Raw genomic sequence first — 15252 nt, 5'->3', positions numbered from 1 at the left:
TCATACTTCCATAAACTACTTTGTTCTGATGAACACAGAGAAGTATATATGGAAGAATGTTAGGAATTTGCAATTCTGTGACATCATTGACTGCCATAGTACTAAAAATTAAGTGGCAGTCTAAGGAGCCCCAGAACTGTTTGTGTTCCTTAATTCTTCAAAATATATCACTTTGTGTCAACGGAACAAAAAAATATATTTTTCCTACTATGGTAGCTGATGATGCAACAGAACTGAAAATTGCTAACACTCTTACAAATATCTTTCTTTGTGTTTTACAGAACAAAGAAATGTGTATAGGTTTGAAACAACCTGAGGGTGAGTAAATTATGACATAATTGTATTTTGAGTGAACTATCCCTTTAAGAAACTAAAGTATGTACTAGTTTATGTGACTTAGTGTGTGGTAAACAGCATTTAAGCTTTATTAGCCTTTTAACGCTTGATTTGATTTCGTTTCAAGATTGAAATTTCGTTTCAGCTCCCTTTGTAGTAGCCCTTCTGGTGGTCCCAGCACGTTGGTTGAGAAACACTGCTTTATAAATAAAAAGTTACAACTATACGAATGTTAAAAAGTTACAAACAGCAGAAGTTTATTTAGTTTTTATTTCTCAAAACCTGCATGTACAACATGCACAATATTTTAACATAAATTATACATACAACTTTACTGTATTGCTCTTTGTTAAAGATTCGTGTTGTCATTAAATGTCCACATAGAAGATGATCCTACATACATTAGAGTGCGTTTCAGATCACTACAGAACAGCCATACATCGTTCATTCGGCTGACGCAAGATCTAGCGGAGGGATATCAACCAATGTAACACGTTCGTAATCTGTCTTGTTGCCTGGAGACTAGTAAAATGGTGTCTAAAGTTGCTTCAAAGCCGTCCACACCACGGCCATTTTGGCTCAAACTAACTGTTATATGATGTTAGGACATAGATATAAATGACTAGATGCCGCATTAGCTTATTTTTCTATGGGCCGCTTTAAGTAAGTCGTCCGCCACATTGGAACGGGGCGAGCCGGTCCTATAACGCTCAAAATCAAGCTGACTTTGTATGATTATGAAAACATATTTATTGTTGTGTAACAACAACGAAAGGCTATCCCATTTTTCAGGAATTTAAATCCCCGTGGTTTTCACAGCCGTGGTTGCGTTGCGCAGTGTCGGGGCATTCTAGTAAACTGGATGAAGTCAGCAGACCGTTCCAAGATGACGGACACGTATAAGTGCCTGGAGAGCTTGAGCGCGGCATCTAGTTATTTATATCTATGTGTCAGGAGACATATGACGCGAGCCCAGCTTGATCCAAAATGTCGTCAGCTGCGTCCTATCCAAAGCTAGGGACGTAACAGATTCGTTCCTGCGCCCGATAGCTGTGACGCTATTGCGGCGGATCTCAGAGCTCGAGCTCGGATCGGCAGCGGGAGAGAAGTCATCGCTTCTCCTGCTGCTTTTAGCACACTGCGTAGGGTTACAGCAGGTACGATTATTGACTTATCCTAAACTGCGTTTCTGTGTTGTAAATGTTTGTTACATACTACATTTTCAATATGTCAGATCGCATAGTCAGATATTACAAACGACTGTAGCTAGGCAAATCAGCCGCGCCTCCTCCCCGGTTTAGCTACAACTGTGTAACGTTACTAGCATAGCTTAGCGCTAACGTTACCCTACTGTATGTGTTTACTAACCTTCTTCCTATTTTAGACGTCATTGTTTCTTCAAATAAATGTTTGAATAAAGCTTTAAGGTCCGCTCTTTGACGTTTTTTTTAAACATATACACTTAAATTGTCTAGGAAGCAATAAACCGGGACTAGACTCTGTTGCGTAAAATGGTGTCCGAGTAGCCAGCAAACGAGACTTTATGAGCGGTCGTTTGTTTATACTTTAAGCCGCATCAGATTGAGTCTTTATACGACAATGACATTTGTCGTGCCATCCGGATAACGTTAAAGCCAAAATTTGTATTTTTTTATTTAAATGTTGTGCAATTAGGGGAAATATCCTGCCCTGCCAGTAAACAATTTGTAACTTATCAGACAGGTTACTATGGAGCAGAGGAAAACGATGGACTTCCAAAGCTTGCATATGATTATATAGTTTCTCTGCATCGTTAAGCAGAACAACATATTAATGACCGTTAATTCATGCTGAGTAAGAGAGAAGTAGTTTGTCTACTGCGCTTACACCTTATAGAAGGTGGCCCGTGGACGCCGATGTTTTTTTGACCAAACTAGCTGTAATATTCGTTTATTTGGTTAATTGAAATGAAGTAAATTAGTAGCAAAAACGTTACAGTCGGTACCTTTCGATGAGTAACTGAGTTCAAAATTGGGGTTTCTGGTAACGTGAACTGGCTTGTGTCAGGTGATAGTTAGCCATTAGCTAGTCAGCTGGCCTCCTGTCATTCAGTTATTCTCCTGTCATTGTCAAATAGTGATTGCAATTTGCACTGGATGGTATTTTGATGTGGTTATCATTTCTTTTTAAACGCGTATTCTGGAGAACTTGGGATATTTTGCTTTTTTAATTGCCTTTAAAAGTATAACGCATAATTGTAACGCTTGTGGATATATTCTAACGCGATTAATTTAAGCCATATGAAGGGGCAAACGTCAAGGGCATCATTTCGCATTCAAGCACTATAGATATAATTTTGCATGCACTCTTGATCTGCTACAATATTGAAAAGAAATGCAAAAGGGAGTTTGATGCTGTAGTCCGAAATGCATTACTGTTTATTTAGACTCCCAAGCGGTTCCTCATTTAATAAGTTCTGTCTCGTACTCTAGTGGCTTTGTGATTAATGTGAATAGGGTACCAGAGCCTTTGTGATTAGTTGTATTGTTTAAAGAGCTAACCGAAAATATTCTTCTGATGAGTGATTCAACTCTTGCAATGAAGTGAATACCCGGTGACACTCACCCGTCATGTATGATGATGGGTGTGACGACAGAGGACTGGGAGGGGTGGACCGCTTATGGCATTTTAAGTTTATACTTGTTCGTACTTTTCAACACATTTTATTTCTTACTTCACTCAGATACGATTGTCTGAATAAAAATGTGTGGTTTGAAAATTACCCTGTGGTTTTTGAATGTACCCTGTTTGTGTTAAGGAAGGTAGTGGTTTTTAAAGTAACATTGTTTCCTATTATGTCACAGATAAAGTCAAACTGCATTTATAATTGTTATATATATTTTTTTCTTTATCATGTATAATTAGTTTTTTTGCAATGTCACAATTATAGTACACTGTGCACCAGCTGGCTGTGTCGTGCTTATGATTTTGGTTTTTATGTAGTCTGTGTGGCACATTAGTATGTGTATATTGGCTGGAGGTGATTATTGCATAGCTGAGTCATAACAGGTATGACCTGCTTATTTAGATTTTTTGTAATCTCATGCATTGTTTTGCATGACATGAATGCCATAAATAAGATTATACCAAGGTCGCATTCCAGACAGACTGGACTTTGTTAATTACTAGTTTGAGTTTTAAAATGTAATGGGTTAGTTTACCCAAAATGTAGATTTTGTCATCTCTTGCTGAACACAAAAGGTAGTTATTTTTCGCAGTGGTAAAATTATGTAGAATTCACTAATAGTTGAGAGATCAGTTTCTATGAGAGACTGTGCTTGATCGTTCTCACAGTTATAACAGTAAAATCCTTTCAGAAAACTCTGAAACCCACTGCATTAAGCAGTAAATGAAGACAGTTGCTTGTTAAGATCAACAGTACTCTATTTGTGAAGAATTCACAGGTTTATTTCTGTGATTTACTCTAGTGATGCCTTTACTTGTTACTTGTTAATGTCAGAAGGAACATGATAAAAAAAACTGTCATGAAATACAGAATGCTTAACATGTAATGCACAGTGAGGAAGTGAGTCTAAGTGGTGGGGTTACATGGTTCTGAAATGCATACGAGCAGTTTTGCTCTGAGCTGTATCGGGCCTGCTCTTATGAGGACTTTGGTCTTGAGGCGTGAAAAAATATAGTGATTATTCTTTTTTTTAATTTAAATTCTGTTAGTTCCCCTATTAAAGTGCTGTCTACATAGTGTTAATTTATCATAAGCGCTGTCTAATCATACAGGGCTTCCTTAAAGTGAAGGTAACACACCCAGTCTCTGCCAATCTCATGTTAATCTTGAGTACCATAGATTAGTATTGCATACTTTCTATCTTAGAAGAGCACTATTTAGTTTGATCAAATTTATAAAAGACAGATACAACTGTAAATTATTTCCGAAAACAAGCGAGCCCCTGGAGGCGTTTGGGGGAGGTGGAACTACAACACAAGCACACAATGCATTATCGCATTATCCCTGCATAACTGTTGATTCACTATAAGTCCATGTTGTTTACATAATGCACATACATGCCGATTGCCAACAAAACACAGACATTTGACTCGGGTTCACTTACCATGTCATACGCACAACTCATTTTTTGACAAGTTGACCATGTTTTGACAAGTTGACCATGTTTAAGTATGAGAAGCCAGCACGATTAACATATTAAAGATTTTAAAAATGCCCCAGACACTGAGAGCATTTACATGCATAGTCTTACTTCGGTTATGCTTAATAAGATGATAACAAGTAAGGTCATAAATGCGTGAAACAGTTTTATTTTATCGGGGAAAGCTCATAAACTGCATAAGCAAAACCCGCTTGGCAGAGGTAGTTTATTTTCCCATTTGTTATGTCTGCATGTCTGACAGCGCAATAGTAAAAGTACCAAATGGAAGAAATAGTGAAACAATGCGTAAAAGCTCTCGAATCATGCAGTTGATGTAAAACGTCAAAATGAAAAACTATTGCATATCCAGGCACTGCGGACATGAGAAGAGATATAAAAATACAACTTCTTACCATTTTCCTGCTGCATTTTTTTATTACTAAACAGACTATCGGCGGTGACAACACTGCACACGAGAAACCTGTCATGTCTCAAACTTCCATGTAAACGCGTTTTTTGGAGAAGCCGGATTATTACTCTGTATGTGAACATGTGAAAACAGGTTTCTTTTATAAGCTGATTTTCGATTCACTGTAGAACTTAAACACAGACTAATCGATCAAACTACAAGATACACTTTGTGGTGTGAATATGACATGCAGTTGAATCTTCCACCTACTATTGAATTTTGATTGTCTTTGATATAATTTTTACTAAAATTTGACACTGTAACAGCTGAATGACCTGACAGTAATTTGGAAAAAAAACTTATTTTTTTTGCTTTATCTTGCAGGTTAGGCCTGGAACCAGCTGTTATTTAAGATGAACCCTTATGACTGAAAGTGACCCCATTTAGTAAGCTGTCAGCTTCCAGTGGTCACAGCCATGCCTGAAGATTAGAGCCTCTCTTTGCTTACAGCAATACAAATATAGAAGATTCTACATGATTCTTCATGTAGACCTTCCTGTGTTTGTCCTGCTGTATTGAATCCATCCTCCGGTACATTAGTATAAGTTCTGTCCCTTTCATACCACTCCCCCATGTCCATCTGGGAACATGCAACTGCATCGAATGGCTCCAACCTAGTCTCATGCGTCCAGTGAGTGGAGAGTCAGACGGCCCTGCCCCTGAAAGAGTATCACAGGCCTTCCCTCCGTCTGGCCCTGTGCCCTCCTCAGAGATGTCTTCACTGCAGTCACTTGGGCCAGTGCAGAGTTGGCTGGGTCAGGAGCTGGAGAAATGTGGCATAGATGCAGTGATCTACACCCGCTACGTCCTTAGCCTGCTGCTGCACGACAGCTATGACTATGACCTGCAGGACCAGGTATGGAAAAAGTGTATTGGATTTGGAACATGTATAAATTTAGTTAGATGTGTTAATCAGATCAAGTGATGAATTTCACAGATATAGTATGAAATAACGATTTCTGTCATGTCATTCTTTACCCATATTACTTTCTTTGTTCTATAAAACACAGATACTTCTGTTTTGTAACTGAAAGTTACCTTCAAGATCCCTTCACACCAATTGCTATATTGTCTGTAAAGCTGTGCTAAACTCCACAAGGGACATGCATCCCAAGGAATCCAAATTATTATCTAATTATTATTATCTTTTAAGGCGAAGCACTAGATTTGCTTATTCAATAAAATTTAAATGTAAACAGATCCGAGGACAAAATTCCTAAAATAAATAATATTAGTTGAATGTAAGTTCAAACTGAACTGATACTCTCATGTCTAGTAACCAGTTGTATCATGACATCTGAGAAGCAATGACATTTGAAATGATTGATGTGCTGCCATATTTGAATTTAGCGCTCAGATATTTCTGTTAGCGTTTAAATAGTGAGCTTTAATTAAATGGTTTCCCAGTTATTTATTCAAGAATGCTGTGATTGTAATAATTGTATTTGACAATTGTGTAGCATCATTTCACTAATGCTAGCCAATCAGAGCAAATCCTTACTTTTTTTTTGCACAGGAAAATGACATCTTCCTGGGCTGGGAGAAGGGAGCGGGAAAGAAATGGGGGAAGAGCAAGAGGAAGGGAGGGACCGACCTTAGTCTGGAAGAGATGAAGAAACAAGCTGCTGTGCAATGTTTGCGTTCAGCATCTGATGAAGTAAGACCAGTTTGTTTTACTGTTAATTTCAAATGTGTATTGCCAATTACAAAGTGGGTTGATAATGTTTATTTTAGAGTATGAGTAGATGATGTAGAGTTGGTAGAGCAAAGATTGGTTAAACTGTTAACATTCCAGAAGTAACCCCCTCATGGCTTTAACCTCTAGTGATAGATCCTAAAGCTTTGTATTTGCCTCAAATCCTTTACCATGAAATAGGCTTATTGCATTAGAACTACTTTATAGGTGTTTAGTGAATAACACTGACATTCTTAAATTTATAGGGAATAACAAAAGTTGTGTCCACACAGCACCAACAATCTTTGAAAAAATGTGCATATATAAATATATATTAAACATGTAAAGTGACATTGTTATTTACCACTTCTACTATCTATTCAATTTAACAGTAATAACCTGTCTATCATTCGGCTAGGCGACATCAGGCATGCTGCAAAATGGTTTTACACACTGTTTCCCTGTGTTTTAATACAAAGAACTAGTCTGTTTGAGAATTACGAGTAAAGCAAAAAACGCTGCCTTTGATATCCTGTTTTTACCACGTTGATGTATTCACACTGAAGCTAGTTTGTTGTTATTTCTCGGATCAGAGTCAAATAGCCATAGCGGGTCTCACTACACTGATAGTTAGGAGTAAACATTATCTACAGACAGTTTTCATTTAAAATAATGCAAATCAAAATGTCCTTTTCCCCTTCAGAATTCTGGAATTGAAAGCTTGGTTGAGGAACTTTGCTCCAAACTCAAGGAGATTCAAAACAAACAGAAAGGTTGGTGGACATGTTATCTGTTTCCTGGAGGTTGCACAAAAATAAATTTCACTATAAACTTGTTCTTTAGTTGTTATTGTTTTGTAGTGCTTTAACATGTCTAGCATTACAGTAGTGACATTTGCAATGAAAACATGACACAGAAAAGAGTTAATTATTAGTTTTTTTTAATGATGTAGACTTAATGATAATTGTAAATTTTTATATAGGAAAACTATCATGTTGTCATCTTCATGCTATGTTCTGTTATTTTATAGAAAAAGAAAAGCAAGGAAGTAAAAAGACAGATATATCTCAGTCTCCTGAGCTGGATGAATCACCTTCCTCCAAGGACCAGGTTGAGATGTAAGTAAATTAACTTTACAACCTGTAATGTAATAATATGGAATGTTGCACACCTTGATTTAAGATCACAGTTAAATAATCGTAGTGTCGTTTCTTCCCTTAGGTACTATGAAGCTTTTCCACCACTTTCTGAAAAACCTGTTTCCTGTCTCCAAGAAATTATGACAGTGTGGAACAAAGCAAAAGCTTGCACATATTCCAGCTCATCATCTGCTGTCCCTCAAACAAGCACAGACACATCCTCCCCAAAAGACTGCACTAGTGAAGGTGAAGCTTTTAAGGACCGAACACTCGAAGCACCCAGCTCCACTTTAACCAGCGAGAGGGCCCAGCAGCGACGCACAAAGAGGGAGAAGGAGAACCGATTCCATGGTAGCGCTACATCAGTGGCAGATGATCAGGTTACTTCTCAAAGTAAGAAGCAGGCCAGACACCGGACAGAGGGGAGGTTCCGCCCCAGATCATGGTCCTCTGGCTCTAGTGAGGCTGGCTCAAGCTCCAGTGGCAACCAGGGTGACCAGAACTCTATTTGCAAAGCAGTCCGCATTAGACACAAGTCTCGAGAGGTCAGCAGCAGAAACAAAAGAGGGCGCAGCGGTGGACAGGTCAAACTGGCTTTAAAAGTGATTGACAAAGAGGAAAGGAAAAATGCACGTCGCAGCATAAGCACCACTGGAGGCCCGCATAAGCAACAGCAGCACTACATGAAAAAAGGCAAGAGACCTCTGAGGGAGATTCGCAAAGATGCTAATCTGGTCGAGGCACAGGAGTCAGGAGGAGAGGCCAATAAAAAGGAATATATGGAGGAGCCTCTTTGGTACACAGAGCCCATCTCGGAGTACTTTGTCCCCCTCAGCAGAAGCAAATTGGAAACAAAGTATCGAAGTAAAGACGACTCCACGACTGACTTTGATATGTCCATAGATGTGGACTGTCTGTCAGAGAGAATTCAAGGAATATGCATTGCAAATTCTTTCCAAAGGGCGTACCTTGCGGCAGGCACTTTTGTGGACGGGCACTTTATCGAAGTGCCCGGTGAAGGTGATGAAGAGTGTACTGAACTGAATGGGATTCTGAGCTACCCTCCTCCTGATGATGGTCAAGATATAGATGACAAGCATCTGTCTGAATTCACTCACTTCTATGAAGTTGATCTTTATCAATCCATAATGGATCCTAGTGCCTCCGATGCGGTACAAGAAAGTCGAATCTTGAACATGATTCGTCAGAAGAGCATTGAGCGAAAACACTTTGAAGCGGGGTGTGTAGTTTTAGATGGCCTTGAGCTGCAAGAGGAAAGTGCAATAAGGGTGGATTCTCTGGGAGCCTCAGAAGCTGATACTTCTTTCACACAAGATATGGAAAATATTGCTCAAGTTTGGGAGTGTTGTTCGTCATCTAGTTTGGAGGATTTGGAGGGAGAAAGTTGTACAGGTGACTCTCCTGTCAGACTCTCCCCTTTGTTGGACAGTGGTCCATTTAACTTTAGAAAGTTGTCCGGAGCTTTCGCAGGGCCTCATCTCCAAGAAGCCAGTGATAGCATCTCTGCCCTGAACTCCTGCTTTTCGCTTTTTGAGTTGCAGTACGATAGCCCTACTTTTTCTTTCCCCAGTGACTCGCTCACATGTGGTCAGGACAATGTAGACTCAAGTAGCTGTTTAGATCCACAAGGCAACAAACAATCGCGTTTGCTAATTTGGACCAAAAACAGTGCCTTCGATGAAACGGAACACTGCTCTAATTTATCAACTAGGACCTGCAGTCCGTGGTCCCACTCAGAAGAGACGCGATCAGATAGTGAGCAGATAGGTCCTCCAGCGGATGAGTTTGCACAGTTTGGTAATGAAGAGGTCCGTTGTATTCCCCTTATTCCACCTTCCTGTCTGGAGGAGGACCTTTTGGATTTCTTGCAGGAGAACTCAAGTCACCAGCAAGGAGAACAGAGTATAGGCACAGAGTCAAACCAGCCGTTCAATAAGAAATCGAAATTGGAGTCTATATGTGGCATCGCATTAGAGCAGGATGAGAGTAAACTGTATAATGCTGTTGTGTTTTCAGATGTCCCAAATCAACAAACTGATGAATACACCTCAGGGATCATAAAAGATATTTGGATGGCTATTGGAGACAGAGACTGTGTCTTAACACTTGGGGTGAAGAACGCAGGAGAGCACTTGTTTTCTGAGGAGGCTGCTGGCTACCAGTGCAGTTCTCTTGACAAGGATGTAAAAGGTGAAATCACTCAGAAGAAGGCTGTGCAGCGTTCAGAATATCATCTTTGGGATGAGCATAAAAAGGATGAGGGTCTTTGTAAAAACAAGCTGTCTAAAATGGATGGGGATTATACAACACCGTCCAAGCCCTGGAATTGTAGTTCACAGGACAGCACATCATTTATCCTCGGAGGGGTCTATGGAGAGCTGAAGACTCTAAGTGGTGACAGGGAATGGGCTATGATTCCACCCAGCGATGCTTGTGGGAGTCTATTGCAGTGTGCAGCAGCCGCATCCTCTGACATGGTAACCTTTGCTGGGGCAGACGTGTTCATGAACCCAAGCAGTTGCTTTGCTCCTGGCCACAAGCCATTGTGGAGACCGCTTGTGTCCCTCGGTCAAAACGAGCAGGCCACCAAAGGACCAGGGGATGGTCTGAATAAGGGATTTTCTGTCGTCTTCCATGAAGATTTACTTGGATCATGTGGAAGCTTCCGTGGAGAAGAACCGGGACTGGAATACCCGTTTTCATCCTTTGATCTAAACAACCCTTTTTCCCAGGTCCTGCATGTGGAGTGCTCTTTTGAACCAGAGGATATGGCCTCGTTCAGCCCGGGATTCAAGCCAAAATCCATTTTATGCTCAGACTCTGACAACGAGCCCTTTTGCCCTTGGTTATATGGCATCAACCGGACTCAGTATCGGGCCATTCGAATTTCCCCAAGGACTCATTTCCGGCCAATATCTGCCTCGGAGTTGTCTCCAGGAGGATGCAGCGAGTCAGATGTTGAGTCGGAGAAAGAGGAAGTAAGTCTTCCAGTCGGTCAGGTAGACCTCTTTGATGACCCACAGGCTGACCTCAAGCCCCTCGAGGAGGATGCAGAGTGTGAGGGTCCATATTATGGGAAATCGGAATTAGAGTCGGGGAAGTTCTTACCCAAATTAAAGAAGTCTGGCATGGAGAAGAGTGCCCAGACATCGCTTGATTCGCAGGAAGGTGGAAGCACCCTGCTGCCCATTACTGAACAAGAGATTTGCGAACATTGCGAGACTGCAGCAGTGTCGGAGTTGCATTCTGATGTGCATTCCTCTGTTTTTCAACAAGAGGAATCTTTCAAAGAGACAGAGTCTTGCAAATCTGTTGCAACTGATCAGATTCCAAAAAGTGGGGAGTCATTGGATGGGGTTCAGGATATGCATGAGGTAACATTTTCCTTCAAACCCTGTGGACCATATATCAATATATATACTGCATTTCACATAAAGGGATACTTAACCCATAAATGAAAATTTACTGAATGCTTCAACCAGACAAATTTTGCCCCCTATCGACGACCATTGTAGGAAAAATATAATTGTAGTCTAAAGTGCCCCAGAACTGATTTGCTGTACTACACTCTTCAAAATGTCTTCTTTTTTGTTCAACAGAACAAAAAAAGAAAGTAATTTTTCCTACTTTGGGTGGCAAAATCTGTCTGTTACAATCATTCTTCCAAATATCTTTGTCTGTGTTCATCAGAACAAAGAAATTTATACAGATTTTGAACAATTCGAAGGTGAGTAAATGATGACTGGAAATTCATTTTTGTGTGAAGTATCCCTTAAATAAGGGAAGGTTATAGTCTTCATTCTCATAATTTGTTTGCTTGATTGTTTTTTTTGTCCCTTTACCTCAACAGTTTCCTCTGTTGAATTTTGGAGAGCAGTGCTTAACTAATATACAGCATGAGGAGTACTGGTGGCAAAGTACTCTATGTTCTCCTTTGTTTCCAGGTTCTCAGTGCAGAGGTAAGAGGTGCTCAAAGCTTTACTGTATTAGATTCTACAGAAATCATTTGCACACTGCTTGGAGTTTGTTAGCCTATACAATACGTTGGCAAGAATTTATGTATTCACTACAAATTGTAGTTACTACTTTGTGTTGACATTTACGTAATATTAAGTTGTGTCCCTTCCTTTGCTTTTTAGGAAGCAGTAATGTATAAATCGTCTGCTGAACACCAAGGCATAATAATGCCAGTTTTCTCACATCACCTTCAACCATAATCCAGAGGAGGACCCTCATAAAAACATCAACCTCAGGGCCCATGGGCTCTTATTTACCCACACTGTCCTAAACCCTGTTAATCCTCAATCAGTTCACCTGAAACACCATATCAGTTTAGAGGAAAAACATGGGAATTGGTTGGATGTGCAGTTAGATGATTTTGTTCAACAGCATTTATTATAGACTTGTTTTCAGTCTGCTAATTCCATGGTTGATCATTTTTTGAAGAGAGTAAAAAAAGGCATAGTTAAGCATTAAGAATGTTCTTTCATTTACCCCTTATAGAGTTTAGCTTCTATTTTATGTTTGATCAAGGATTAACTGTAGCTGTGGTCCTACTGATTGTGCATGTGCTTGTGAACCTAGTCTCAGTCTTTCTAATAGCATAAGTTTCTGTGACCTAACTAAGAATACTCAGAAGTCAGGTTGAAAGCACTACGATTGCAAAATCCCCAGATCCCATTTAGTTTGATGTTTGTGTGAGGTTTGGTGTGCTAAAGAAAAAAGTGCTGTTGAGCCCCCCAATGCACACTTTTCTGTGCTGTTTTACATTAACCTTCTGATGGTGTCCCCATTACATGTTGCTTTGAGAGGATACTAAGGAATAAAAGAGGATTGGATTTTTACAAGCTCAACCCTGCAACAGGAAAACTGAAAAACAGAGAGCTCGTATAACGCAGAGGGTTAATACACAAATAGATCTCTTGCAAGGCTATATATCCTTTAAAGTTGCTTGCATTTCTTAAGTATACCTCCTAATACAGCCATTGTGATTGATTGATTTGAATTGTTTAGCCATTTATTTCACCCACTTCAGGATTTAATATAAAAACTTTTGGTGACAAAGAATAGTTGCAATATCAATATTGTTCCAAATCTTTAAACAGTTTATTATTTGGAAGTAATTGTACATAATTTCTTATAAGTTATCGTTAAAAACTATTACACACAAGATTGCACATAGATGTTTCTAAGATATATATAGTTTTATAGAGTGAAGCAAAGATTGGTTTGTAGGAAAATAAAGAGGGGTGCATTAAGCAATATATTTTGGCACACCATAACTCAACCTTCTCAAATCTTTTGTTATATGCAAAAAGAAACACAAATTACATTGCTTCTGAAAACTGGTAGATTTCTTTCTATTCACCCTTTTTTGCAGTGAAGGAGGACTAAACTGCTCTGTTGGTATTTGTAGTGACAGGGGAAAGAAAGGATGCAGGGATGTAGTGTTACCCTTTTACGTTTGCATAAAGAATGCTGTTTGGTTTGAAAAGTTCAAGATTATTCACTTTCAGTCTTGTCATTTTTGTAATGCAGAAACTAAATCCAGTCCATACTAGCATTGTTCATTATTTTGGCATATTCTCTTCGATTACCTTTCACACAATGAGAGGATTTCTCCATGTTTAGCCTGCCATCTGCTGGCTTTAATATGTTCTATCAGATCTTTCCAGTTTATTTTTTGTTACAGATGTACCTATTTGAAAATGTTACACGTATACTGCATAAGCAGATTGTAAATGGTGTGACGTGTGCATTTACAAGTTGAACCATAAAAACTGGGACTTTGGGAACCAGAAAAAAAAAGAATTTCCAAAAGCACCTTTGATGTTTGTTTTGCTTTTATTTAAACTTTTGGTATGCAGGTTTTTTTCTAGATATGTGGGCCTAACAAAAGCTAATGTTTAGGATATGCAGATGCTGCTTTTCCACATACACATATAAAACTGTGCTTGTGGCTTGATGGAGCATTACTTGCAAATATTTTATAGTAGTCAATCTGACAAAAAATCTCAAATTTATGTCAACATTTACCAAACAAATTATTTAAAAATGACCTTTATTCATAACCTTACTTGGCAGAAGAGTTTTGTTTTGTTGTAACAGCAGATTTTATAAAAAAGGGTCACTATTGCCTATGCCCCATATCAAGTGAAAACGTGAAGAGGCAGGATTTTGAGTTGCAAACTAAGCCCTTGTGTTTTGTATGAGCCAGGTTAAATTGGATTGTTTAACTTTTTATTTGCTTCATATGGTTATGGGAGTGTGATGTCTTGGATCATAATATCTAATCTTTACATATGTGTAGTGATTGAAGCCTTGTTGGATGGCACAAAGAAGTTGTTTTACTATATGCTATACAGCAAAGGTTTATGGATATCTTAAATTGCTTTTACTTTGACAAATAACATTAAATTGTACTTTACGTTTTCCAAACTCAGTAATTGAGATTCCAAAATCCAGTTTTTTTTCACTATTAATACTTGCTCTCTAAAACATTTGGGGATAAAGGTTTCCATCCTCTGAAGTAGACAGTCCTCTGTGTTGTTATTCTTTCAAGGGGTTGTTATAGGGTGGATGGGTGATGGAAAACAAAAACCTTTTCAATTTATGTATGTTGAGGGGCATAAATGATAAATATGTGTGATAATTACGACACCATATGTAGAGCAATTAAAGTTAAAGATTTGCAATAAAAATCCTCTCTAATTAACTTGATAAACATTTTAAAATGTTTGAATAAACTTTACAAAAAAAGAGTGAAACAGTTTTATTTTAAGTCTGGCTTTGTGTGTGTCTGTTAGTGTGTGTGTGTGTGTGTGTGTGTGTGTGTGTGGTGGTGGTGGTGGTGTTTTTGGCGAAAGACCTTAATACTCATGTCTGTTGGAGAGTGAAAATTGCATTCATTTGTCATCTTGTTGATTTCAGAGTTTTTTTTTTGATTGTGTATTTTGAAAGGGAGTGACATCAGTGTGTTCTGAGAGGACAGCTGTTATGTCTGCACTTACAGTTTTAAGTTTTGATTGCAACGTTGTGCAGCTTTTAGTACTGAATTGTTTCTTCATTTCCTCTCTGTAACAGCTTCCTAATTGGAGGCCAACCCTGTATCTTTTCTCTCACAACATGATCAAATTCATCGAACCCCAGACATAAAGTTGGTTGCATTGTTCAAATGCAATCAGAGTACATAATTTTGTTTCATGTGAAGTTCAAAACCTTTAATAAACATTTAAAAAAGTTTATTTTCCGTTTCTTTGAGACATATGTCACTTTTAAAGGGATACTACACCCAAAAGGGAGAATTCTGTCATAATTTTTACACCCTCAGATTGTTCAAAGGCAGCATACATTTCTTTGTTCAGTTAAACACAAGGGAAGAAATTTGGAATAATGTCATTAACCAAACAGATCTCAACCACATTGACTGCACACAGTATTTATTTTCCCTAGTAAGGCAGTAATTGG

The 15252-nt window shown here is 38.8% G+C and overlaps 1 protein-coding gene across 1 annotated transcript; it reads left to right on the top strand.

The window, feature by feature from the left end:
• The first annotated feature begins 1279 nt into the window (after window positions 1–1279).
• Window positions 1280–15029, top strand: kiaa0232 (KIAA0232 ortholog). The gene is made up of 8 exons (XM_056747182.1): window positions 1280–1493; window positions 5275–5806; window positions 6467–6607; window positions 7329–7398; window positions 7656–7743; window positions 7847–11159; window positions 11636–11744; window positions 11925–15029. Exons 2-8 carry the CDS (start codon window positions 5573–5575, stop codon window positions 11939–11941), a joined length of 3972 nt encoding a protein of 1323 aa, XP_056603160.1. The 5' UTR covers window positions 1280–1493; window positions 5275–5572; the 3' UTR covers window positions 11942–15029.
• The last annotated feature ends 223 nt before the right edge of the window (window positions 15030–15252 follow it).

The sequence above is a fragment of the Triplophysa dalaica genome, chromosome 1 (assembly GCF_015846415.1).
Source record: "Triplophysa dalaica isolate WHDGS20190420 chromosome 1, ASM1584641v1, whole genome shotgun sequence".
Lineage (NCBI taxonomy): Eukaryota > Metazoa > Chordata > Actinopteri > Cypriniformes > Nemacheilidae > Triplophysa > Triplophysa dalaica.
The sequence above is the reverse complement of the archived record's forward strand: the minus strand, read 5'-3'. Positions and strand labels throughout refer to the sequence as shown.